This window comes from Pseudorasbora parva, chromosome 16 (genome assembly GCF_024679245.1).
Source record: "Pseudorasbora parva isolate DD20220531a chromosome 16, ASM2467924v1, whole genome shotgun sequence".
Taxonomy (NCBI): Eukaryota; Metazoa; Chordata; class Actinopteri; order Cypriniformes; family Gobionidae; genus Pseudorasbora; species Pseudorasbora parva.
In genome coordinates, this window is record NC_090187.1 from 5,560,655 (window position 1) to 5,581,865 (window position 21,211).

General features: G+C 40.4%; 1 protein-coding gene across 8 annotated transcripts in view; it reads right to left on the minus strand.

Annotated features, from left to right (window-relative positions):
• Positions 1–2,208: 2,208 nt before the first annotated feature.
• The window catches only part of LOC137043908 (segment polarity protein dishevelled homolog DVL-3), a 74,471-nt gene continuing 55,468 nt past the window's right edge, over positions 2,209–21,211 (minus strand). For 4 of the 8 annotated variants that reach the window (XM_067420435.1, XM_067420433.1, XM_067420438.1 and 1 more), the window contains exons 12-15: positions 12,680–12,814; positions 8,496–8,663; positions 8,176–8,391; positions 2,209–3,784 (exon numbers count right to left, since the gene is read on the minus strand). In XM_067420435.1, the coding sequence (XP_067276536.1) occupies positions 3,408–3,784; positions 8,176–8,391; positions 8,496–8,663; positions 12,680–12,814 (896 nt within the window). In that variant the 3' untranslated portion in view covers positions 2,209–3,407. The remainder of the gene's footprint in view (positions 3,785–8,175; positions 8,392–8,495; positions 8,664–12,679; positions 12,815–21,211) is intronic. The other 4 variants (XM_067420439.1, XM_067420434.1, XM_067420440.1 and 1 more) reach the window with 1 other exon arrangement.

Here is a 21,211-nt window from a genome sequence, read left to right on the forward strand (position 1 = left end):
TACAGCAAATGGCTGTATATCACTTTCTTAGGTATGTTGCTTTTCAGATTTTGTGCTGGCTTTTGCTCCTCCTGTCTTGGAATCCAAGACATTTTTATGAGCATGGTTTATACCCACAGCATCGCTCCTTGTTGGTCCTCTTATTTCAGCAAAACACATTGGGTGCCTGGGGAAGCCAGTGTTTTAGTGTTAGCTGCTTAAAAACAATTATATCTGACAAAAATTACAAAAAAAAAGCCCTTTAATAGAATCTTATAGGATTTATCGTTGGACGAGAGTGCAGGTACAGGTTATGTGCTGAAGTTTCATTCTTCGGGTTACAGGTCTGTTTATAAGATGTGAAGTGTATTCTTTTTTCATCTGAAAGGCAAACCTTCATGAATCATCTCGAGGTGCTTCACAATGTAAGTGGTTCAGTCTGAGTTGTGTATAAATTATGGCTCGTCTCTGGATCTTCTTTTGATACAGTGGAAATGTAAATCATAGAGCAGCTCTTCTGAGAGCCAAAGAGAACAAAACACATTTTACACCAGTAAACCCTGGCAGACTCAGAAACATTGTGGGAAAACATTCTCTATGAGTAAAACTCCACCCATTATTCTCGAACACCTACTAAAATAAAGTGTGAGTGGAAATTAGCAGATATCCCCTGAGCTCAGGTGAAAAGAAGGCCCTTTTGAAAAAGAAGTGTGCTTAATTGTATGGAATCTAATTGTATAATGTGATTGTATAGTGTAATTCAAATCTTAAAAGCATGTTTTAAAAAAACTGTATTTGCGTATAATATAATATTAATTAAAGGACTTACTTAAATATAGTACACATTCATGACATTCATAAAATGTGCACTTTAAAATAATGCCAAATTCAAATTTTTAATCCCTTGTTTTAATGTTGTCTTTGCTTTAACCCCTTAATGTCACCAACATATCACACGTATATATATATATATATATATATATATATATATATATATATATATATATATATATATATATATATATATATATGTGTGTGTGTAATCATCATAAATTAGGTATTATGAACTCAAAAATCATCATGTGAAAACATTTACAAATTGGATGTTACCATGGAAACTGTACTTTTAAATTTAGCGGCTCCTCCCTACTTTGTGATCAAAACCTTTTTTAATCTTGACCAAGTACATATCGTCGGAAAGGTCTGAGTCTCAAGTTTCCATATTTTGTGACTATTTTGTGATGGAAGTGATATTTGCACAGAAATGTATTCATTTGTTCTAGAGAATGCATCAAAAATTCAATGGAATGTGGGTGTCACCCGGTGGATTTTTTTGGGTACAGCGCCTTTGGATTGATAACTTGGTTAGACATAGGGCCTTGATTTTATATTAATTTTCACACTTAAAGCTACACTGTGTGATATTTTCCCCCATCTAGCGGTGTAAAGCTATATGACCATCCAGTGAATATTAGTTTCTGTTCCTCTCAATTCTGATTTCGTTTTAACTCCTACGGTGGCCGATTTAGTCCAAGATTAACATGCCAATCCCCCTCTTCACATTCGACACGGTGCCATCGAGTGTTAAAACGCGAAAGACGAAGCTTGAATTTACGGGTATGTCCCTCTTTGTCTAATGTACTTTCAAGATGGAGGGGCAACATGGCGACCAGCATTCGAACCCCTCACCCGTATGTATTTTCAATGGCATATTATAAACTTACGAGAATACTTTATTACTTGAAAGAAGTAAATATACATTAATGAGCACATATATTTTTGAAACAACTAAGTGTTTTTAGCTAAGAATAAACTAAAAAAGATATACCAAATAAAAATGTTTAGTACAGTATATTTGATTTTCAGTAAAATTAAACTTCCATAACTTTCTCATACATTATTTTATTTTTTTAAAGTCAGGAACAATCTGCTGAGTGTCTTCTTTTTAAAATAAGTCCAACATAGGTTAACAGCTAAGGGTTTTAATCTAGTACTTTTATATAAAAATATTTTATTATTATTATTATTAATTTATTTTACAGTACAATAATTTGTATTGTAATAGTAAGATATTTCTTTATTAATTTAATTGGGCAGTTCAGGATGTCTTTCTTTTTGTTGTCTATAACGGATCACATGTCCGAGAAGGTCTTGTTTTGTCTTCATGACTTGCAAAAGAATAAAAGCGACGTCTTGAAAACCCAAAATGATTCACACACACTGTTTAGGCAATAAACTATATTTATAAATAAAACAATTTGTTTTGTTTTGTCATAAAACAGTGTACAGTGAGTATTAAATTGAACCATTTAATACTGTTTCCAATAATTAAACGTGATAAATGCATCTGAGAAAAATGATCAAAGGTTTACAGAGAAACAATAAAGCCGAGTGCGGATAGTCAATGATGGCAAACATTAACATATTAAGTACTGTGTTGTTTGGGGAAGAGTGAGAGAGCCCATCACATAATAATAGTGCATCATCATCATCAGGTTCATTCAGGGGTGATGATAATATCCAAACCATTTTAAACTTCATCACTGCAGCAGGTTCAGCACACGTAATACAGGATGATTATTACAAAGAATAACAGTACAGGACTGAAAATCTCCCAATTTCATTTCTTTAAATCAACATCAAATCATAACTGACTTGAGCTACTTAATTAATAAAAGTCCCTGGTCTTATTGTGCACGATTCATTAGATTCATCAAAAACAAAACATCATGCATCATGTTTAATAAATTCATTTTAACCCAAAGAGTAAGGCAGACTTTAAAAGTCCTGTCTGTAAACTTAAAAACTCTCTTTTGAACTCTCTCTCTCACTCTCCACAATTATTATCAGAAAATGAAAGTCATAAATATAAAATAATTGGCAAAAAGTCTATCTTTTGATAGCGTTTGTCTTTTTTAAAAATCATTAAAAATGATTTGTTCATCCTTTAAAAAGCAAACGTTGATTTAGAAGTTGAAGATTACCTCACTTTCTTCCCATGTCTCATGCTTTTCTCTTTTCGCTTAGTTTAGTTTATCTCTGATTGATAAACAGATCTTAGCTTGAGGTTAATAAACTGGTCATAGAACAAAATATATATTAAAAAAATTGCAGGTAAAGTACATAAAAAGTACACAAAAACCAGCAAGCATTCACCTTCACTCAGACTTCATCTCTGTATCCCACCGTCAACATTAATCAGAGACCTCTGGTCTCTGAGGGCATGATGGGATACGCGATCTGTTCCAGTCTTCTTCACTGAAGAAAGTGCAAGCTGCAGGACACAGGAGGGACATTAGAAGGGATGCTGGCACTCTCCACCAGCTAAAATGTCAATCCATCTCTTTCTCGTCTTCCTCCCCATAATTCTTTCTTGATATAACGGTGCCTGCGCATGTAAGTCGGCCCTCCGGGTCACCCGAAGCACATCACATGACATCGACGAAGAACTCGCTGGGGTTTCCCATGGCCATGCGGAAAGATTGGCGCGAGGCTGTGAGTTCGGGGGGCACCGAGGACAGATCTCGTTCCGGAGGAGAGCCCGGCGCTGCTGTTACGGGTGTCTGTGGAGGGAGGCCGGGCGGTCCACACACCAGGCTGTGGGCGTGAGAGTGGGTGCTTCGGATGGTGTGTGAGCTACGCACGCTGTGTTCACTAGGGGGCGCTGTAGAGCGTTCGCTGGGAGCCTTCTCTCTTTTCTCAGACTCGCTGCCACTGCCAGATCGGCCTCCAGACTCCTGCGGTCCAGCCGCTGCGCTCGCGTCGTTTTTGCTAGCGCTGCGGTTCGAGCCGCTGCTTCGACTACCTGCGAGTAACATTAACGAAAAGTGAGAAATGTGTTTTTTCCATCACAGAATTTGCCTTATGATTGCATGAGGGTGGAAGAGTCAAATGCAGCGTAGGATAAGGAATATTTGCACTCTGAAATTGATTCTCTAGGGCATTTAGAAAAATCTATGATTTAATATATAATGTTGTTGTTTTTTTGGTCAAATATTTAAACAATAGAAGGGATGGATAGTTTAACCAAAAAAAGAAATCTTTGATGCAATGTAAGCAGATTTAAATAGTAATCCTTCTCATTCATTTTTACATTTAATTTTAATCACGACTAATCTAAGTGTATTGGATTGGCCAATGAATTCATACACTCAACAGAAATGTGTGATTGGTTATAATTCTCAATGCAGCAAAAATCCATGTATAAAGAAATCTTTCAAGCAACATGATTAGATCTAAATATAATGCCACTTTCACTTGAATTGCAGTTGTATTAAATTTAGTTTATTAGTATAAAAGGCATTAAAGGATTAGTTCACTTCAGAATTAAAATTTCCTGATAATTTACTCATTCCCACGCTATCCAAGATGTTCATGTCTTTCTTTATTCAGTCGAAAGGAAATTACGTTTTTTGAGGAAAACATTCCAGAATTTTTTTTTCCATATAGTGGACTTCAACAAAAACCAACACATTGAATGTCGAAATTTCGGTTTCATTGCAGCTGCAAAGAGATCGTTACGATCTAGGGCTGAATTGATTAGTCCACATTGTCGACAAATATCTTTGTTGTCGAGTAGTCGTTTGATCTCACGTGACCTAATGTAATGGCCTGCAATATTGCGATTTGACCACTGTGGCGCTAGAGTGTAATGCAGCTCTTACAAATGCTATTGTGGTAGAAGAAAACAGTGCATATTATGACAGAGTGCAAACCAAGCGGCAACCTCCCGCGATCTCTCTTCAAGCCAATATGGAAGTAATGTAAACTGCAATTCCTCAACTGGCCACTAGAGGCAGGCTCCAGAATGGAGCAGAATCTCATTGAGCCCCATGTTAAAATTCTCAATTTTACAGCAGAAAAAAACATGTTTACAGCCTGGTACAAATTGTGGTGTACAGTGTTATACGTGGTTACAGGTGGATAGCCATTTATCTGCCGTCTAGTTATTGCGTCACCTAAGCTCCGCGCACATCCCACCTTTTTACCCATTTTCTGTTATCCGGGAGTGACACGCGATGACTCGCTCGCAAGATGGCAACGCCCAGCTCGCCCCTACTTTAAGCTTCAGAACGGCTTATCGAATCCTATGGGTGACGTCACGGACACTACGTCCATATTTTTTTTTACAGTCTATGGTGCAAACAAATCCGATCTGTCAAAGTGTGGGAAAGTTTCACAAAAGTTCAAACCAAGAATGTTGTCGTGTGCAATACATGCAAGGGGCAACTTGATTTTAATGGGAGCACGATGTGCATGTTGAGCAATTAAAGATGAAACATCCCAGCACAAGAGGAGCCAGTTAGAGGAGAGTTCTCCAGCTGAAGCCAACTAATTAGTGGAAAATCTCTTTATTGGAGAAGGCAATACTACTAATAATAGTAATAATTTTAATAACAATGATTAAAGTATAAATAATAATTACAGTAATGTGATTTATTTTGGATAGAATAAAGCTTGATTATTGTAACCCTTATTGTAACACTATTTTAGGTATTATTGTAACACTATAAGGTGTAACACCTTATTGTAACACTATTAGGTATTATAGTCTTATCACTTGCCTGTATTTTGTTCCATATGCATGAAGACTTACAAAAGCAGATAGGATCATTCATGTCAGTTACTGTTTCATACTGTTAATTAAAAGGTGAAAAAGAATCTGTCAGCTCAATTGTCATGTAAAAAAGATTGTAATTTGTATACTTGTAATAATTGTTTGCAGATTAATGTTTTACCATTCTTTGTGTCCTGAAGTAAACTTTTATTGATCACTTTTTTCATCAGAGGAATTGCAGCTTATTTTTTTTTTTTTCAACTGGAAGAGAACAGAATATTTAAACAATGTGAAAGCATTTGTGACTAGTCACGGCAAGTAGGGACACAAGTCGGATCTGGGGCATTTTGAGTTCACAGATTCTGAAAGTGTAGTCTCCAAGCTTTCCAACGTTGTGTAACACATGGAAATCTGATAATATTTGGAGAAGTTGTAGACATCTGAATGTAGGCCTTTAGAAAAGTGTAAACGAGAGAAAACAGCCTCTAAAGTTTTGCAGTTCTCACCTATTCTCACCTGCTGGGAGTGACAATGGGGCTCATTTACATCTCATTAGATAAGCTATACCCCCTGTAAAGCTGCATGGTTGCTAGTAACGACAGACGCAACGGGAAAAATCGGACCGCATACTATTAATAATAAAGACTCTCGCTAACATTACCATCTAAAAGCCCATTATAGTAATGGGTTTTTTTGGCAAGTGATACAATGCTAACGATTACAATTAAAATTAAGAACAATAGGTAGGTATGGGAAGGTCTAAACATGAGATAACGTGCACGTGTTCTTAGAATGAACACAAAACGACAAACTTTGGTGTTTATGGAAACACCCTATAAGAAACAGAAAAGTATTCTTGAAAATATGTTGCCTCCAATGAAATAAGTCGTTCGGGCACACTTTCTGTTTGCCGGGGTCTTCTTAGTGGATGTACTGTGCGTCTGTTTGAAGGGGATAAAGACAGAGGAATGGGTACAGTCCGTAACCGTGGCTATAGTGTAGGGGTAAAGCGCATGTCATTAAGTTTTGACGAAAAATGATCAGAGGTTCGAATCCGCCTTTTGCCACACTCTCTAACCGAGAAAAACTTATTAATAAACACATTAGATGATTTATTTCCACTTTTCTAATATTTTCTCAATTCTTTTTGAAAATAAATGCCTTTCCGATCTGATATGTGATGGGAAAAGGGAGTAGAGAGAGTGTGGCAAAAGGCAGATTGGAACCTCTGATCGCCTTACTATTGTACACAGATTTGACCCATTTCTCTGTCTTTATCCCCGTCAAATGTTACTATCGATATAGCCTCTGATATCTTACGGTCCAACTCGTCTGACGCTAGTCTGATACATTCTTCCTCTTCTTCATTTTCGCTCAGTTGTAGATTAGGGATATTATCCCCGCTTTCATCGTCGCTTAGATCATCTCTACAGCCGGCCAGAGCACTGCATAAATAATTAGCCACGCGTCCCTTGGAGGGCAGGGCAATAACAAAAGCCAGTATGGAAATACACACAGACAAAACAAAGCGATTTCAACCTCAAAATATGCACTTTTAAATATACCATTATTGCCATCTCAAACACGGAGAGGCTTCTTCGTGATTTCAACTAACAGATTCTGCAAAAAAGCGAAAATCACATAATTAGAAAAAAAAACGCTTCTTTTTCATTTTGCTCGAAAGTAGAGCTGCCGACTTGTGTCCCTGGTTTCCGTGACGGGTCACATTTGTGTATGATTTGAGTTGGACAGAAATCTGAGAACTTAAAAGTGAATGAACTGTTTAGATGGTTCAATGTTCATTAAAACAACCATTTCAAAAAGCTAAAGTGATTTTCTTTTTTTATATTATAGATAGAATATGTATACCTCAATGTTTTAACTAATTGAAAAATCATTCAAAATGTACTGATTAGTAGTTCTAATAATTGGTAGATTAGTCTATGATCAAAATAATCGTTTGTTGCAGCCCTATTACGATCCCAGCCGAGGAATAAGTGTCTCATCTAGTGAAACGATCTGTAATTTCTATAAAAATAAAATAAAAAAACATTTAAATGTTTCTGACTTGATTATATAATGTGTGGTGCATTGCATAACGTTGTTAAAAAGTATATAAATATTAGATTTTTTTATTATAGAAAATGACAAATTGTTTTGCAAGATAAGAAACTTATTCCTAGACTGGGATTGTGTAGAGCTCTTTCCAGCTGCATTGAAACTGCAATTTATACCTTCAACCTGTGGAAGTTCACTTTTTGGAAAAAAATCCTGGAAAGTTTTAGTTAACTTTAAATTAAGCCCGGGTATGCTTCATTTTCCGCATCCAAAAAGCTGTCAAAGTATACTCAACCATGGATGAGCGCAGATGGCCGAGTTCGACACATGCGCAGTACAACAGTTGTGACTCTTCTGTTTTTCTTGCACATGCGCTGTTGTAAGCGCACCGTCCGCACAGTCTCAAAAATTGGACGGGGCTGTGCGGACATCTGTGAACCCTCCCGAAGATGAAAATTATCAAGCAGGTGCCCAAAGTATACTCGCTTCTTTACTTGCCCCCTTATTTTGAATTTAAGGGGCATTTTTGTTAATTTTGATGGTATTTTTGCCCAAAGCCCCCAAGCAGAATGCAGTCTCACCTTCGCTGTGAGGGCTGCCGGCGCTGCCGCCCCCTGCAGGTAAGTTGTAGGTGGGATCGTGCACAGGATGGGGATTGTACGGGTGAGGGATCGGGTACTGATAAGGGAAAGTGAGCGGCCAGGGAGCCACCCCAGGGTGGGGCAACGGAGCCAGAGTGTCCTGGTCAGACGCTCCACTAGAACCGTCATGGTCATGCAAGGTGAGACTGGCCATATCTGAGAGAGAAGAGGAACAAACAGGAGGGAAATAGAGTTTACACCAAATGAATAGATAAAAGAAGAGTGGGGTGAAATCTAAGAACTGAAGATCATGAACTCACTGCCACAGAGGTCACCAAAGATGTAATAGCACTGCTCAGAGAAGGTGATCTTGTTGACAGTGTGGCGGATGTAGCCGGCTTTTAACAGGTTGCTGGCGTATTTGCGTGCTTCCCGTCTGTCAGTGAAGCCCTCGACGTGATGATACAGCCAATCCACCACATCTGAACCTGATTGGAAAAATATGCACGAGCGTAATTCATCACATTTACTATCAACATTTGACAACTATAAAACCTCTAAATACTGTTTGTGCTCATTTTGAACAGCGTACCTATTGATTTACAACAAAACCCATACAACCCCAGTGGATGAATAAATGTCTTCTAAAGTAAAGCAATGATTGCAAAAAAGATAATGTGTTAAACTTTTTTATCATATATAAACCATCATTTTTGTCCAACTGTTGCCTGCTATTAAGGGTCGACAAACATAAGCTTGTTGTAAAGCTGACGTGAGAAGTGAAGCAGAAGTGCAATGGACTGTCAAGCTTTACAACGCTTCAGAAGACATTGATTCTTCCACTGGGGTCGTACGAATTAATGTAAAGATGACTGTGTGTGCTTTTTGGAGCGTCAACATTTCAGAACCTATTTACTTACATTACATGGACCCAGAGATGAGTAAAATATCCAAGGGTCTATAAATACATTTGTATGTGGATATTAATTTAGCCTCTTTTTCATTACATTTTAGCTTTTCATCCACACTGAGATAGCGTTTTATCAACCAAAACTAAGCTTTTTGAAAACGCTGTTTTCGCACTGTAGTGTGGAATGTGAAAACTGAGGTATTTTAAACCATGATGCATGTTTAGTCATGTGACGGATATTGTACCAATAGATATTCATATTTATACCGGTATTGTGCCTGTTGTGTGCTATTCACTTTCACACAAATATGTTACTTTGCACACTCTTCATAATCACAGTCATGCAAAGATGACAAAATTGACTCGCAATTGCTGTCCTGTGGCAAACATCAGAGCAGTTGCTTCCAAACATATAATGGTGAGTGAGTGTGACTGGCACATGTGAATGGTGAGATATGATCCTGCCAGAAGAATTGCATGATAACTTTATTATGTCTTGTTCCATCTGTATCATCTCAGTGAGCTTTTATGAGGTTTTACGCATGTGCTGTAAGCTGAATTTATCATTTTCCGGCGCTTCATTGTGGACACGAAACTTTTAGAAAAGCGTAAAATGCTAATGTGGAGATGGTTTGAAACAAAAATGACTTTTGCAAAAATGTATCCGGATTAACCCTAACGAAACAAAAATATATTGCAGTATATTGGAAAATATCATGTAATACATTAGGCAATATATTCACATATATGGAATTTAATATTTATATTCTCCAATATATTGCAATATATGAAAGCGGCAATCATTTGTATATTTTCCAATACATTACAGCAATATATAATATATTGTATAATACCATCAATATATTATTCCATGTATTTACAATATATTATAATATATTTCAAGTGATATATTGGTAAATATATTGCCCCTGAACGCTAACGTGCATCTCCCTCCACTTCTGAGTTTCACGCCCACATACAGTATTGTTCAAAATAATAGCAGTACAATGTGACTAACCAGAATAATCAAGGTTTTTAGTACATTTTTTATTGCTACGTGGCAAACAAGTTACCAGTAGGTTCAGTAGATTGTCAGAAAACAAACAAGACCCAGCATTCATGATATGCACGCTCTTAAGGCTGTGCAATTGGGCAATTAGTTGAAAGGGGTGTGTTCAAAAAAATAGCAGTGTCTACCTTTGACTGTACAAACTCAAAACTATTTTGTACAAACATTTTTTTTTTCTGGGATTTAGCAATCCTGTGAATCACTAAACTAATATTTAGTTGTATGACCACAGTTTTTTAAAACTGCTTGACATCTGTGTGGCATGGAGTCAACCAACTTGTGGCACCTCTCAGCTGTTATTCCACTCCATGATTCTTTAACAACTTTCCACAATTCATTCACATTTCTTGGTTTTGCTTCAGAAACAGCATTTTTGATATCACCCCACAAGTTCTCAATTGGATTAAGGTCTGGAGATTGGGCTGGCCACTCCATAACATTAATTTTGTTGGTTTGGAACCAAGACTTTTCCCGTTTACTAGTGTGTTTTAGGTCATTGTCTTGTTGAAACAACCGTTTCAAGGGCATGTCCTCTTCAGCATAGGGCAACATGACCTCTTCAAGTATTTTAACATATGCAAACTGATCCATGATCCCTGGTATGCGATAAATAGGCCCAACACCATAGTAGGAGAAACATGCCCATATCATGATGCTTGCACCTCCATGCTTCACTGTCTTCACTGTGTACTGTGGCTTGAATTCAGAGTTTGGGGGTCGTCTCACAAACTGCCTGTGGCCCTTGGACCCAAAAAGAACAATTTTACTCTCATCAGTCCACAAAATGTTCCTCCATTTCTCTTTAGGCCAGTTGATGTGTTCTTTGGCAAATTGTAACCTCTTCTGCACATGCCTTTTTTTTTAACAGAGGGACTTTGCGGGGGATTCTTGAAAATAGATTAGCTTCACACAGACGACTTCTAACTGTCACAGTACTTACAGGTAACTCCAGACTGTCTTTGATCATCCTGGAGGTGATCATTGGCTGAGCCTTTGCCATTCTGGTTATTCTTCTATCCATTTTGATGGTTGTCTTCCATTTTCTTCCACGTCTCTCTGGTTTTGCTCTCCATTTTAAGGCATTGGAGATCATTTTAGCTGAACAGCCTATCATTTTTTGCACCTCTTTATAGGTTTTCCCCTCTCTAATCAACTTTTTAATCAAAGTACGCTGTTCTTCTGAACAATGTCTTGAACGACCCATTTTCCTCAGCTTTCAAATGCATGTTCAACAAGTGTTGGCTTCATCCTTAAATAGGGGCCACCTGATTCACACCTGTTTCTTCACAAAATTGATGACCTCAGTGATTGAATGCCACACTGCTATTTTTTTGAACACACCCCTTTCAACTAATTCAACTAATTGCCCAATTGAACAGCCTTAAGAGCGAGCATATCATGAATGCTGGGTCTCATTTGTTTTCTGAGAATCTACTGAACCTACTGGTAACTTGTTTGCCACGTAGCAATAAAAAAATATACGAAAAACTTTGATTATTCTGGTTAGTCACATTGTACTGCTATTATTTTGAACAAGACTGTATGAACATCCAATCATCAGCTGATGAACAGAACCATGTCCCTACATTGTGTCTTTTTTGCTAATCTGTTGTGCTCAGATGTACATCGCAATACAAAAGAAAAGATATCTTGTTACTTCCATTTATCCCGTCTTCGGCGCAATAATTCCGATCTTTCATGTATTCATACTCTTGTGTAATCGACGCCCCATCCTAAATAAATCTGTCTCTTCCGTGATACCCTGAAATTTGGAATATTCCAATCTAATATGATTTCTGACCTGTAAGGTTGCCAGAATAATAATCTTACACGGTGTGTTAATAGGCCAGAGAACTGGCACCCCGACTGAGTCTGGTTTCTCCCAAGGTTTATTTTTCTCCATCACGCCCTGATGGAGTTTTGGTTCCTTGCCACTTTCGCCTTTGGCTTGGCTTGCTCAGTTGGGGACACTAAAAATATGATTAAAGTTATTCAACTTATTATACAAATAAAATGTATGAATTAGGTCTTATTTAATTCTATAAACTATAATACTGATCTGCCAACATTGTCGCTATATGATAAATTAAAATAAGCTGATAACATCACTGTTTTCTCCAGTACGACTGTACAGCCAAATCTAATTTTGTCGCAATATTATCCTGTTTGACACTGTGAAGCTGCTTTGACACAATCGTGATTGTAAAAGCGCTATATAAATAAAGTTGATTGATTGATTGATTGATTGATTGATTTAATTTCTTTTAAAAAATATAAAAAAAATCACCATAGATGGTGTCATCTATTTATATCCAATATTTCAAATGGATGGATTCTTTAAAATTAATTATTATTTCGAACATTTATGGCTGTTACCAATCATATCAAATTCAAAAGGGGCTATAAACAGGATAGATGCTGAAAACGTTAGATAACAGATAAACATTTCTTTATCCCTTTGGGTGGTATTTCCTCTCGACGCAAAGACTTGTTTCTGAATTTTTAGGAGTGATGGTGCAGTTTACCTATGAAGGCGTTGGGGATGGTAATCTTCAGCCACATTCTGTCTCGCACCTCCAGGCCTGACTCTGCTGATGCCATCGCTTTGGCCACTGCTGCCATGTCACTGTGGATGGACAGATGGAAATCCTCGAACCCTGCTGAGTAGAGCGCAGTGAGAAGGTGCACAGCAGTCCACAGATGAGTGTGAAGTACAGAGATGTGCTCTGTGAGAACATCAAGGTGCTATAGACGTTATCAACTGATCCGTCTTCTCAAACATTTCAGATCTAATTCCCTTGTGAAAAAGAAGAGTGCTTGATTGTATTCATTGTGCACCTGTGTGCTTCAAATCTTAAAATGTGTTCAAAACTGTCCAGAAAAAAAAAGTTTTCAATGACCAACTTAATTTTATTATGTAGATATAAACAAATTTGGATTTTCATGGCTGCAACACACTCCAAAAAGTTGGGACATGTTTACCGCTGTGTCACGTGACCTTTTCCTTTACTTGCACCTTTTAATCATTTGGAGATAGTAATTGTTGTAGTTCTGAAAGTAGGATTTTTGCCAAACCTCATCTGATACAAGGTGGCTGCTCAACAGTCCAGCACAGCATGCATTTCCACTGTCGTTCAGACCATCTGAGATGAGTTCTGACCCAGAGTATATTGATGTACACTGTAGCTTTATTCTTGCGTAACAGATATTCAATGTAGCATTTTTGTTGGTTTTCCAAAGTCCTCCCGAGCTCATGTGGCTTATGCGTCCAAAAACATTAGATTCAGTTCACTCGTATCTTTTGTAGCGTCTGTGGTCTCTCTCACATCAGGATCAAAGATGAGTCAATTCTGATGTTTAGGGTGGATAGCTTTTAGCCACATATAAATTAGGGGCCCGATGCCAACGAGTCTGGGCAAGTGACATCTTCGACAGGTTTGTGGCCGATGTAGCGACTCAGGCGAATCAAACACACAATCGCCAGTTACATTTAACAAATATGTTTTGAAAGTTGTGCTCACTAGCATACCTTCCCCCCCAACACAACAGAGGGAGATTCTTCAGTCACCCTGGAAACCATCTGATAAGATCTTTTTATGGCCGGAAAGAATGTGGCCACAGAGCTTTTGACACAGAGACACAGAGCTTTTGCCTCAAATTATAGACAAACCATCTATAAATGAACATGCACCCCAGGACAGTATATGTAAACACATAATTGTTTTGTAAAATGTTTCTTCTGTATGGTATTTTGCATCTTTTTGTCTGTGTCTTAACAAAGTACTAGTTCAGATAACCTCATATATGTCATGTCTCCTATCAAATTAATGCTCACTTCACGACTTACACTTCCAGGTATATCACTTATTCAGAAAATGCAGTGTGTGTTTGTTGCATTAATTATAGTATGAAGACTCAGAGACCCACTGAGTCGAACCTTCAAACAAAGAGCAATAAAGTCTGCTGAGGAATTTCCCGCCGGGAAATCCCAACACTCTCATTGGTTAAGTCTAACCCTGGAGGGTGGGACTACGGCCAGACCATAAAAGGAGGACCTCGGATGCCCTCCTTCTCTCTTACACTCCCCACTCTCTCTTCTCTCTCTGGCTGAACCAACACGTCATCGGGGCTGGCACTTAAGCCATGCCACCAATGCAGGCCCTCCAAGCAGGCCTCATCTCTTCCAAAAATCTTCTCTTCTACAATCCGATCTTCAAGAACACGAAGCATCGCTAAAGCAAACAGCCGCTTCCCTCCCAACCTCGGAAAGGACCGCCGGACATGCAGGACATTTGAACACGCAGAGACACATACGCACACAAGCGAGAAGCCAAAACGAAACCAAAAAGAATGCAAGTATTCTTATTCTTACTGCTGTAAAGAGGGTATGTTATTCTCCCGTTGGGATAAATTAACTCCGTGAAGGTCGTATGTGGCGAACTGAAGGAAAGTTGTTTCTTACCCTCCCCCACTCTCTTTGTCTCTCTCTCTCTCCCTCTCTTTGTCTCTCTCTCTCTTTTATCTCTCTCTAACTTCAGTCTATTCATTATTCTCTTTTATGTATTCTTTCGTTAATATCTATACTTCTACTCTCTTGATGCATATTTAGTATGTACTTTCTGTGTGAATTGTAGTGTTATTTTTAGTCTGTGTTTATTAAACCTTCAAAAGACATTTAATGAGTTGAATCTGTTATTCTGCCACATACACAAAGTCAATGAAACTTGCGATCTAAACGTTACCTAACTGCTTATGCTACTATGTTAGTAAAGTAAACTGTATGACCATTTGAAATATTGAACTTATCCTGATCAGTAAAGTTAATGTTTCTCATGCGCTCGTAAAGCAGTAATCCATTATTGAGAATTGATTTGAAAAGTCTATAACTAATTTGCAGGACAAACTTAGTAGGATAATTTCAAGCAATTTCATAAAGGGTTACTTGTATTTAATTAAACAATTTTCCCTATCGGAAAATTTTAATACGTAATGAACAACTGGCAAATCATATTCATAAATTCATGAATATTGAATATTAAATCCCTTTTGAGTTAATTATTCCCCGAGACATTAAACTCATTAGTCGTTGTTGTTACATGTATATGGTGGAGAATGCAGGCAAGTTTCAAACGTTTGTGTATGTGTGAATGATATTCATATTCTATTCATTGTGTATTTTTGGAGTATTAATAACCTGCACGCGCGTTTTTGTTTCGTTTGTTTTGGTGTTGTTTTGTGAATTATGAACGGTACGCGCAAAGCGAACCCAAGCATAAACAGATGCTGAGAAATGTTGAAGTAGCCGGATTATATTAATAAAAATATGAACGGTACGAAAATCCGCGTGATCTCCGAAACCCCCTGCAGCCGTAGGCGCAATAGGTTTTATCCGCGTGATTTCCAAACAAATGTATTGTAGGAAACCCATACATTTGACTCGAGCAATATATTATGTGTTCCATCAAAATAATGAGATTTTGATGATGTCTGTAGACACGTACGTTGCGTTATCCCGCTTGATCTGAACTACGGAAAGTTTCTATCATTGCGGAAGATTGGGACAGGGCGAGACTCTCCTGTACAATATAAGGGGCCTCAGAATAATTATTATATCGTTAAGATAAACGATAACTCCTGGTTTAAGTCTGGCTTAGCTAACCAAAGACTTGAGACCTAAAACATTTGAATCAGAGATGCTGAAAACCGTCAGCCATATTGATAAATGTCTATTGGAGTCCATGTAAAATGCGTGAATAGGCAGAAGATAAATTCCTGTTTGTCACCCGTTTCGTTGCTCGTGCACATAAAGTGCAGTCATTTTTAAATGAGTGCAAAAGCCAGTAAAGTGCAAAACGCCAGGGCGACTCAGAAATTGCAACGCCGCTTGCAAACCGCCAGAGGGCGACTCAAGAATTGCAACGCCGCTTGCAAACCGCCAGAGGGCGACTCAAGAATTGCAACGCCGCTTGCAAACCGCCAGAGGGCGACTCAAGAATTGCAACGCCGCTTGCAACCCGCCAGAGGGCGACTCTAGAACCAGACAAAGCCATCTGGTGAGCATTTCCGCCTAACTAACTCTAGTCTAGGGCGGGCGCAATAGCGCCATCGTGTGGATAAATTCGGATAGTTTCACTCTCCGTCATTTGATCCTGCCTTAACAAAATAAGTTTGAGCCTATAAATTGTTTATTGCTTACTGTTGTACACAGTTTCATTTATACAATTTTTCTAGCAACAACCAAGTCTCCTTTCTCGCTGATTAAACACCCTTATTCGAATTTGAAGTTTAAAAACAAACATAACTTCCTCTAACTCAAAGTGAAATTAGGTTTAAGTCACAGACAGTCCAATTGGAAGGAAGGACGCCACCGTGTGGCTATACCCTGTTAAGTCAGCGCAACACTAAATCCCTACTCCCTTTCTGATTAATTCTTTTATTTGGATAACTCCCACTTAGAGATTAATCGTTATAGGATGAGATTTTTGATTGGCTTTCTTTTATTTGATTTTCCTTACAGGCTTATTTAAATTTCATTTAAACTTGCTTTGAATTTAATTTGAATTAAGCTGAGCTTCTAATTCTTTTATTTTATTTTATTTATAATTTTATTTTAATTTTTAATTTTAATTTTTAATTTTAATTTTAATTTGAATTAATTTTTTTTTTATTAATTTTTTTTTTTATTTTTATTTTTTATTTTTATTTTTCTCTCTGCAAAAGTTTTCTTTTCCCCTCCCATTGGGAATAAAGCTCAGTCTGGTAATTACAAACGGTATCAAAAGTGCTTTTTGTTTTATCACTACTTGACAGAAACTTTTGCCTTTTTCTAAATTGCTCTTGATATTTAATCTTCCACTTAAGCGACCTCAATTCACCCCGGATGAGCTAAATGGGATAAACCATAGTACAAGCCGAATTTTAGTATATCTTGAGCATTAAGCCTATTAATTTTCCCTAACACTCCCGGCGCGCACGCTGACATTCCTTTCATTACAGACCAATTCATCTTGTGTTTGTTTCCACTGTGCTCTTTCCTATCCTCACTGTTGGACTATCACGATTGTGTTTCTTTCAGTTCACCAAGAGACCCCAAGGAGAATTAAATAGTCCCGGGACGACCGAGCAGCAGTTCACCAAGTGACCCCCCAGGGCTACCGCCCACCTAATTGTCTGAATTGTCTAATTATCTAACTGTCTAGATCAGTTAGCCAAAATTCCCAGCTATCCGTACGATAGCTCGTTAGCTTAGAACAAGCTTGCATTGGCTCTCTCTCTGTGTGTGTGTGTGTGCTGTGTTTCTTTCGTCCGCAGTAATGTTCCGTGCACCCAGTTCCGCCGTCCCGTGGGACCGCCTAACGACATGGCTGGAAGCGCTAACGGCCACCAGTCAAGGAAGTCTGGGGCAGCTGAAACAGGAACAACTGGACACAGAGCTAGACCAGCTGATGACACGACCCCACGCAGAGCTACTCCAACAAGGAAGTGGCCAAGATCCTCGGAAGCCTCGCCCACGTCCTCATCGCACAGGCACGGCTAAGCGAAGGGAGCTACGACAACCTGGAACAGGAGGCAGCAACGCTAAAGCTTCAAGCCAAGGAGGCCCAGAGAGACCAAGCCCTCACCCAGCTTCGTCTAGATCAGCTTCTAGACACAGAGAAAGACGACGAAACAGACAAAGAAAAAAGACAAGAAATAGAAAGGCTTCAAAAGACCCTGAAGGAGCTCCGTCGTGACACCGACCGACGAGTACAGTCAGAGAAAGACGCCAGGAAACACCTCGACGAAAAGCTTCGGCGTGGCGAATTCCTCCTGGAGAGAGCCACTGATGAACTTAAAGACAGAGACATTAAAGCTAAAGTCTATGCAAAACATTTGCAGTCGGCACAAGCCGAGATCGACGAGCTCATCCAGCAAAGACACGAGCTCAAAGATGAACTTGACATGGTGCAAAGAGAACTGAGACAATCATATATAGTGCAACGTTACCGGAAGGGGGAAACACACAACACACAGTTTCCCCTGACCAGTTACTCCGCACATTTTAGCCACGAAGCAAGAGCTACGAGGGGGGACGACAGCCCCCTGTTTAAAAGAGCACCCGCCAGTCTCCACGAATCCCCGTCAGCAGCAAAGGAAAGGACGCCCTTCCAGGAAGTCAAGGTCAACAGCCACAAAGCTTCAAAGAACCTTGACAAGCTGGCCAGAAATATTCCTACCTTCAGCCCAGACCCGGCAGGAGGACACGACGTCCACGCATACTTAAAAGACATAGACTTTTATTTGCAAACTGTCGCTCACGCGAACAACTGGGACAGACTGTACCTGCTCAGGGCCACGTCTAATCGTGACGTACGCAGCTTTCTGGATCGACAACCAGAGGCCATCAAAGCGGACTACTGGCATCTACGACAAGCTCTAATTCGTGAGTACTCCGACCCCGAGTCAGACCAGGGGTTCATCACTGCCATGGACCTCAAGCAAGCTCGACGTGAGACCTCACAGAACTTTTATAACAGACTGCGACGTGCCTACTTCGGGGCACGTAACGACCCAGGCATGGAGGAGGACATCAACTTCAAAACTCTTTTCCTCCGAAACCTGCACCCTACCATCAGTTACCACCTGGGGGTGCTGGCGTGCCCGCGCAGCATGGGCACGCAACAGTTAAGAGACTTGGCTCACAAAGCTTACGTCAAACAGAAAACCATTTCTGAAAAGACTGAAAAACAGCCCACCATCTGCCCTGTCTCTGAGCACCACCCAGAGCTAACCCTAGAGGGCGCCAAACAGAACCACAGGTACCGACCCCTCAACAGAGAGTCCAAACCACTCCAAGCCAGCAGAGGGCAGCGTGGTCATAATGGCGACCGTCCACGGTACCAGAGCGATCGCTCTGAAGGATCCTGGGACCCGCCTCGCCCAAAAAGCCAGCGAAGAGGCCACTCTCGACGGGACAATGGTAGGCCCAGACCTGAACCCACGTCTGGCAAAGAAAGTGTAGCTGCTTCTGAAGTTACAGAGCTCATAAAGATCCTAAAAGAGCTCCTCCGACAGAAACCTCACAAGGAAGACAAGAAGGACGGACCAGGTACAGCACGACTAGACATGATACCTGAAATCAACCTTCCCGCCCTTCCTGCAACTGAATCATCCATCCTGAACACTGTTCCCCAACCACGGACTAGTGTACTAACTGTTGCACCCCCACATGTCAGCAGCACACCCACACGACAGCTGACAGCAACAGCCTCTAATCAAGACAGTATCATGGCGCAGCCCAATGTACCAAAAAGCGCTGTTTTGATTGTTTGCACGCATAATGAGACACTTGACACATATCCAGACGGCTTATCAAGCAACACACAGGTCCCCACACCAAGACTCCTGGGAAACCTAATCGAGAAGGGGATGGCTCGAAAACTCTATCTGACTATCACTATGGAAAGGGCATTTAAGCTCGAAGCCCTAGTGGACACTGGCTCCGACCTCACGCTTATATCCGCCCAACTGTTTGAAAGACTCAGATTTGAAGCACAGAGGAAAAATCGCACCCTTAACCTTCACACTTGTAAGCTAAATGTGCAGTCGTATAGCCAAAACGACATCCAGCTCAAACACGTAGCTTCCATCCACCTGACAATTGGACCTATGAGGCTGATACACCCAGTCTATATCTCCCCTATGAACACTTATCCGTTTCTCATCGGAAAAGACCTGCTGGACCGCTTCGAACCCGTACTGGACTTCAAACAGCTGAAAGTCTGGGCTCAGGTGCGTGACCCTCTGCCCCTTCAGACACACACACCGTCTGAGCAAGACTGTCAAGTCACAGAGGTCACGGGAACTCCCACAGAGCCAAACTGCCAGGTCACAAAGGCCACGGGACCCCCTGCAGCACACTGTGACAACACAGCCTCAGCCCCAAAGCCAAGTTCAAGTTCGCTACTTTGCACATTTCAGCTATCCAAAGACTCTGATGCCGTCTGCCCCCAGGTCATGAATGACCTACAGCTGAATGACATTATCACAACGAACAGTATCCCTGCACTGTGGGCAGACAACTCAACCAAAAGTCTACCACTGTGCAATACAATCAGTAAAAACACACCACACGGCGACATGTGGGCACCCCCGCACCCCACATCCAGCCCCATTGTTGCAGTGCTAACTAACAGCAAGCGATCGACACCGGCTACAATGCCGGCCTTGCAGCTGCTACCGCTAACTCCGCAAATTTCCAACAACGATATTGCGGATATGCAAACCTCTGACACTGCAATAAAGACAATTCTTGACCACCTCTCAGACCCCTCCAACCACCCTATCACTGACTCTGAGCTCATTGATGACTCTAGTCAAAAGCATCTACATAACTCCAGACACATGATGCGTATTATGGACAACATTCTCTGGTGTGCACCCGATGGCAACAAAGCGCCACAGCTTGTAGTGCCACGGTCGCAAAGGGGGGTGATGCTAATGTACGCCCACAACACACCATGTGCTGGACACCACGGCACCAGAGCCACGTATGACACACTGAAACAGGTGGCATATGGGCCTGGGATGCATCAAGATGCAGCAGAGTATGTTAGAGAAGGGCTAGTTCGCTGCCAGTTCCAACCAGCAAACCCGAGCCACAGAGCCCCACTGCAACACAGAGGGACCACTTTCCCATGGTCAAACCTACAAATCGACCGGATAGAACCCCTGCCCAGGTCCACAAAAGGCAAAAAGTACTTTCTCACAGTGGTGTGCCAGTTTACCAAGTGGTTGGAGTGTCAACCAGCACCCAACGACACCGCCCAGACCACGGCATACCACCTGATGAATCACATTTGTTTCCTGTCAAGATTGCCACTGAGAATCAACTCAGACAGAGGCATCCACTTCACTACTGAGGCCATGCAACAGATCTGGAAATGCCTAAGAAACGCGGCCGTGATCATGCTCCTGTGCCTCCAGACAATCAGAGGCCAGCCACCACCAGACATCATCACACCGAGTCCAGCCTCGGGCATCGTTCTGAGAGAGCAACCTGGACTACTGATCACCAA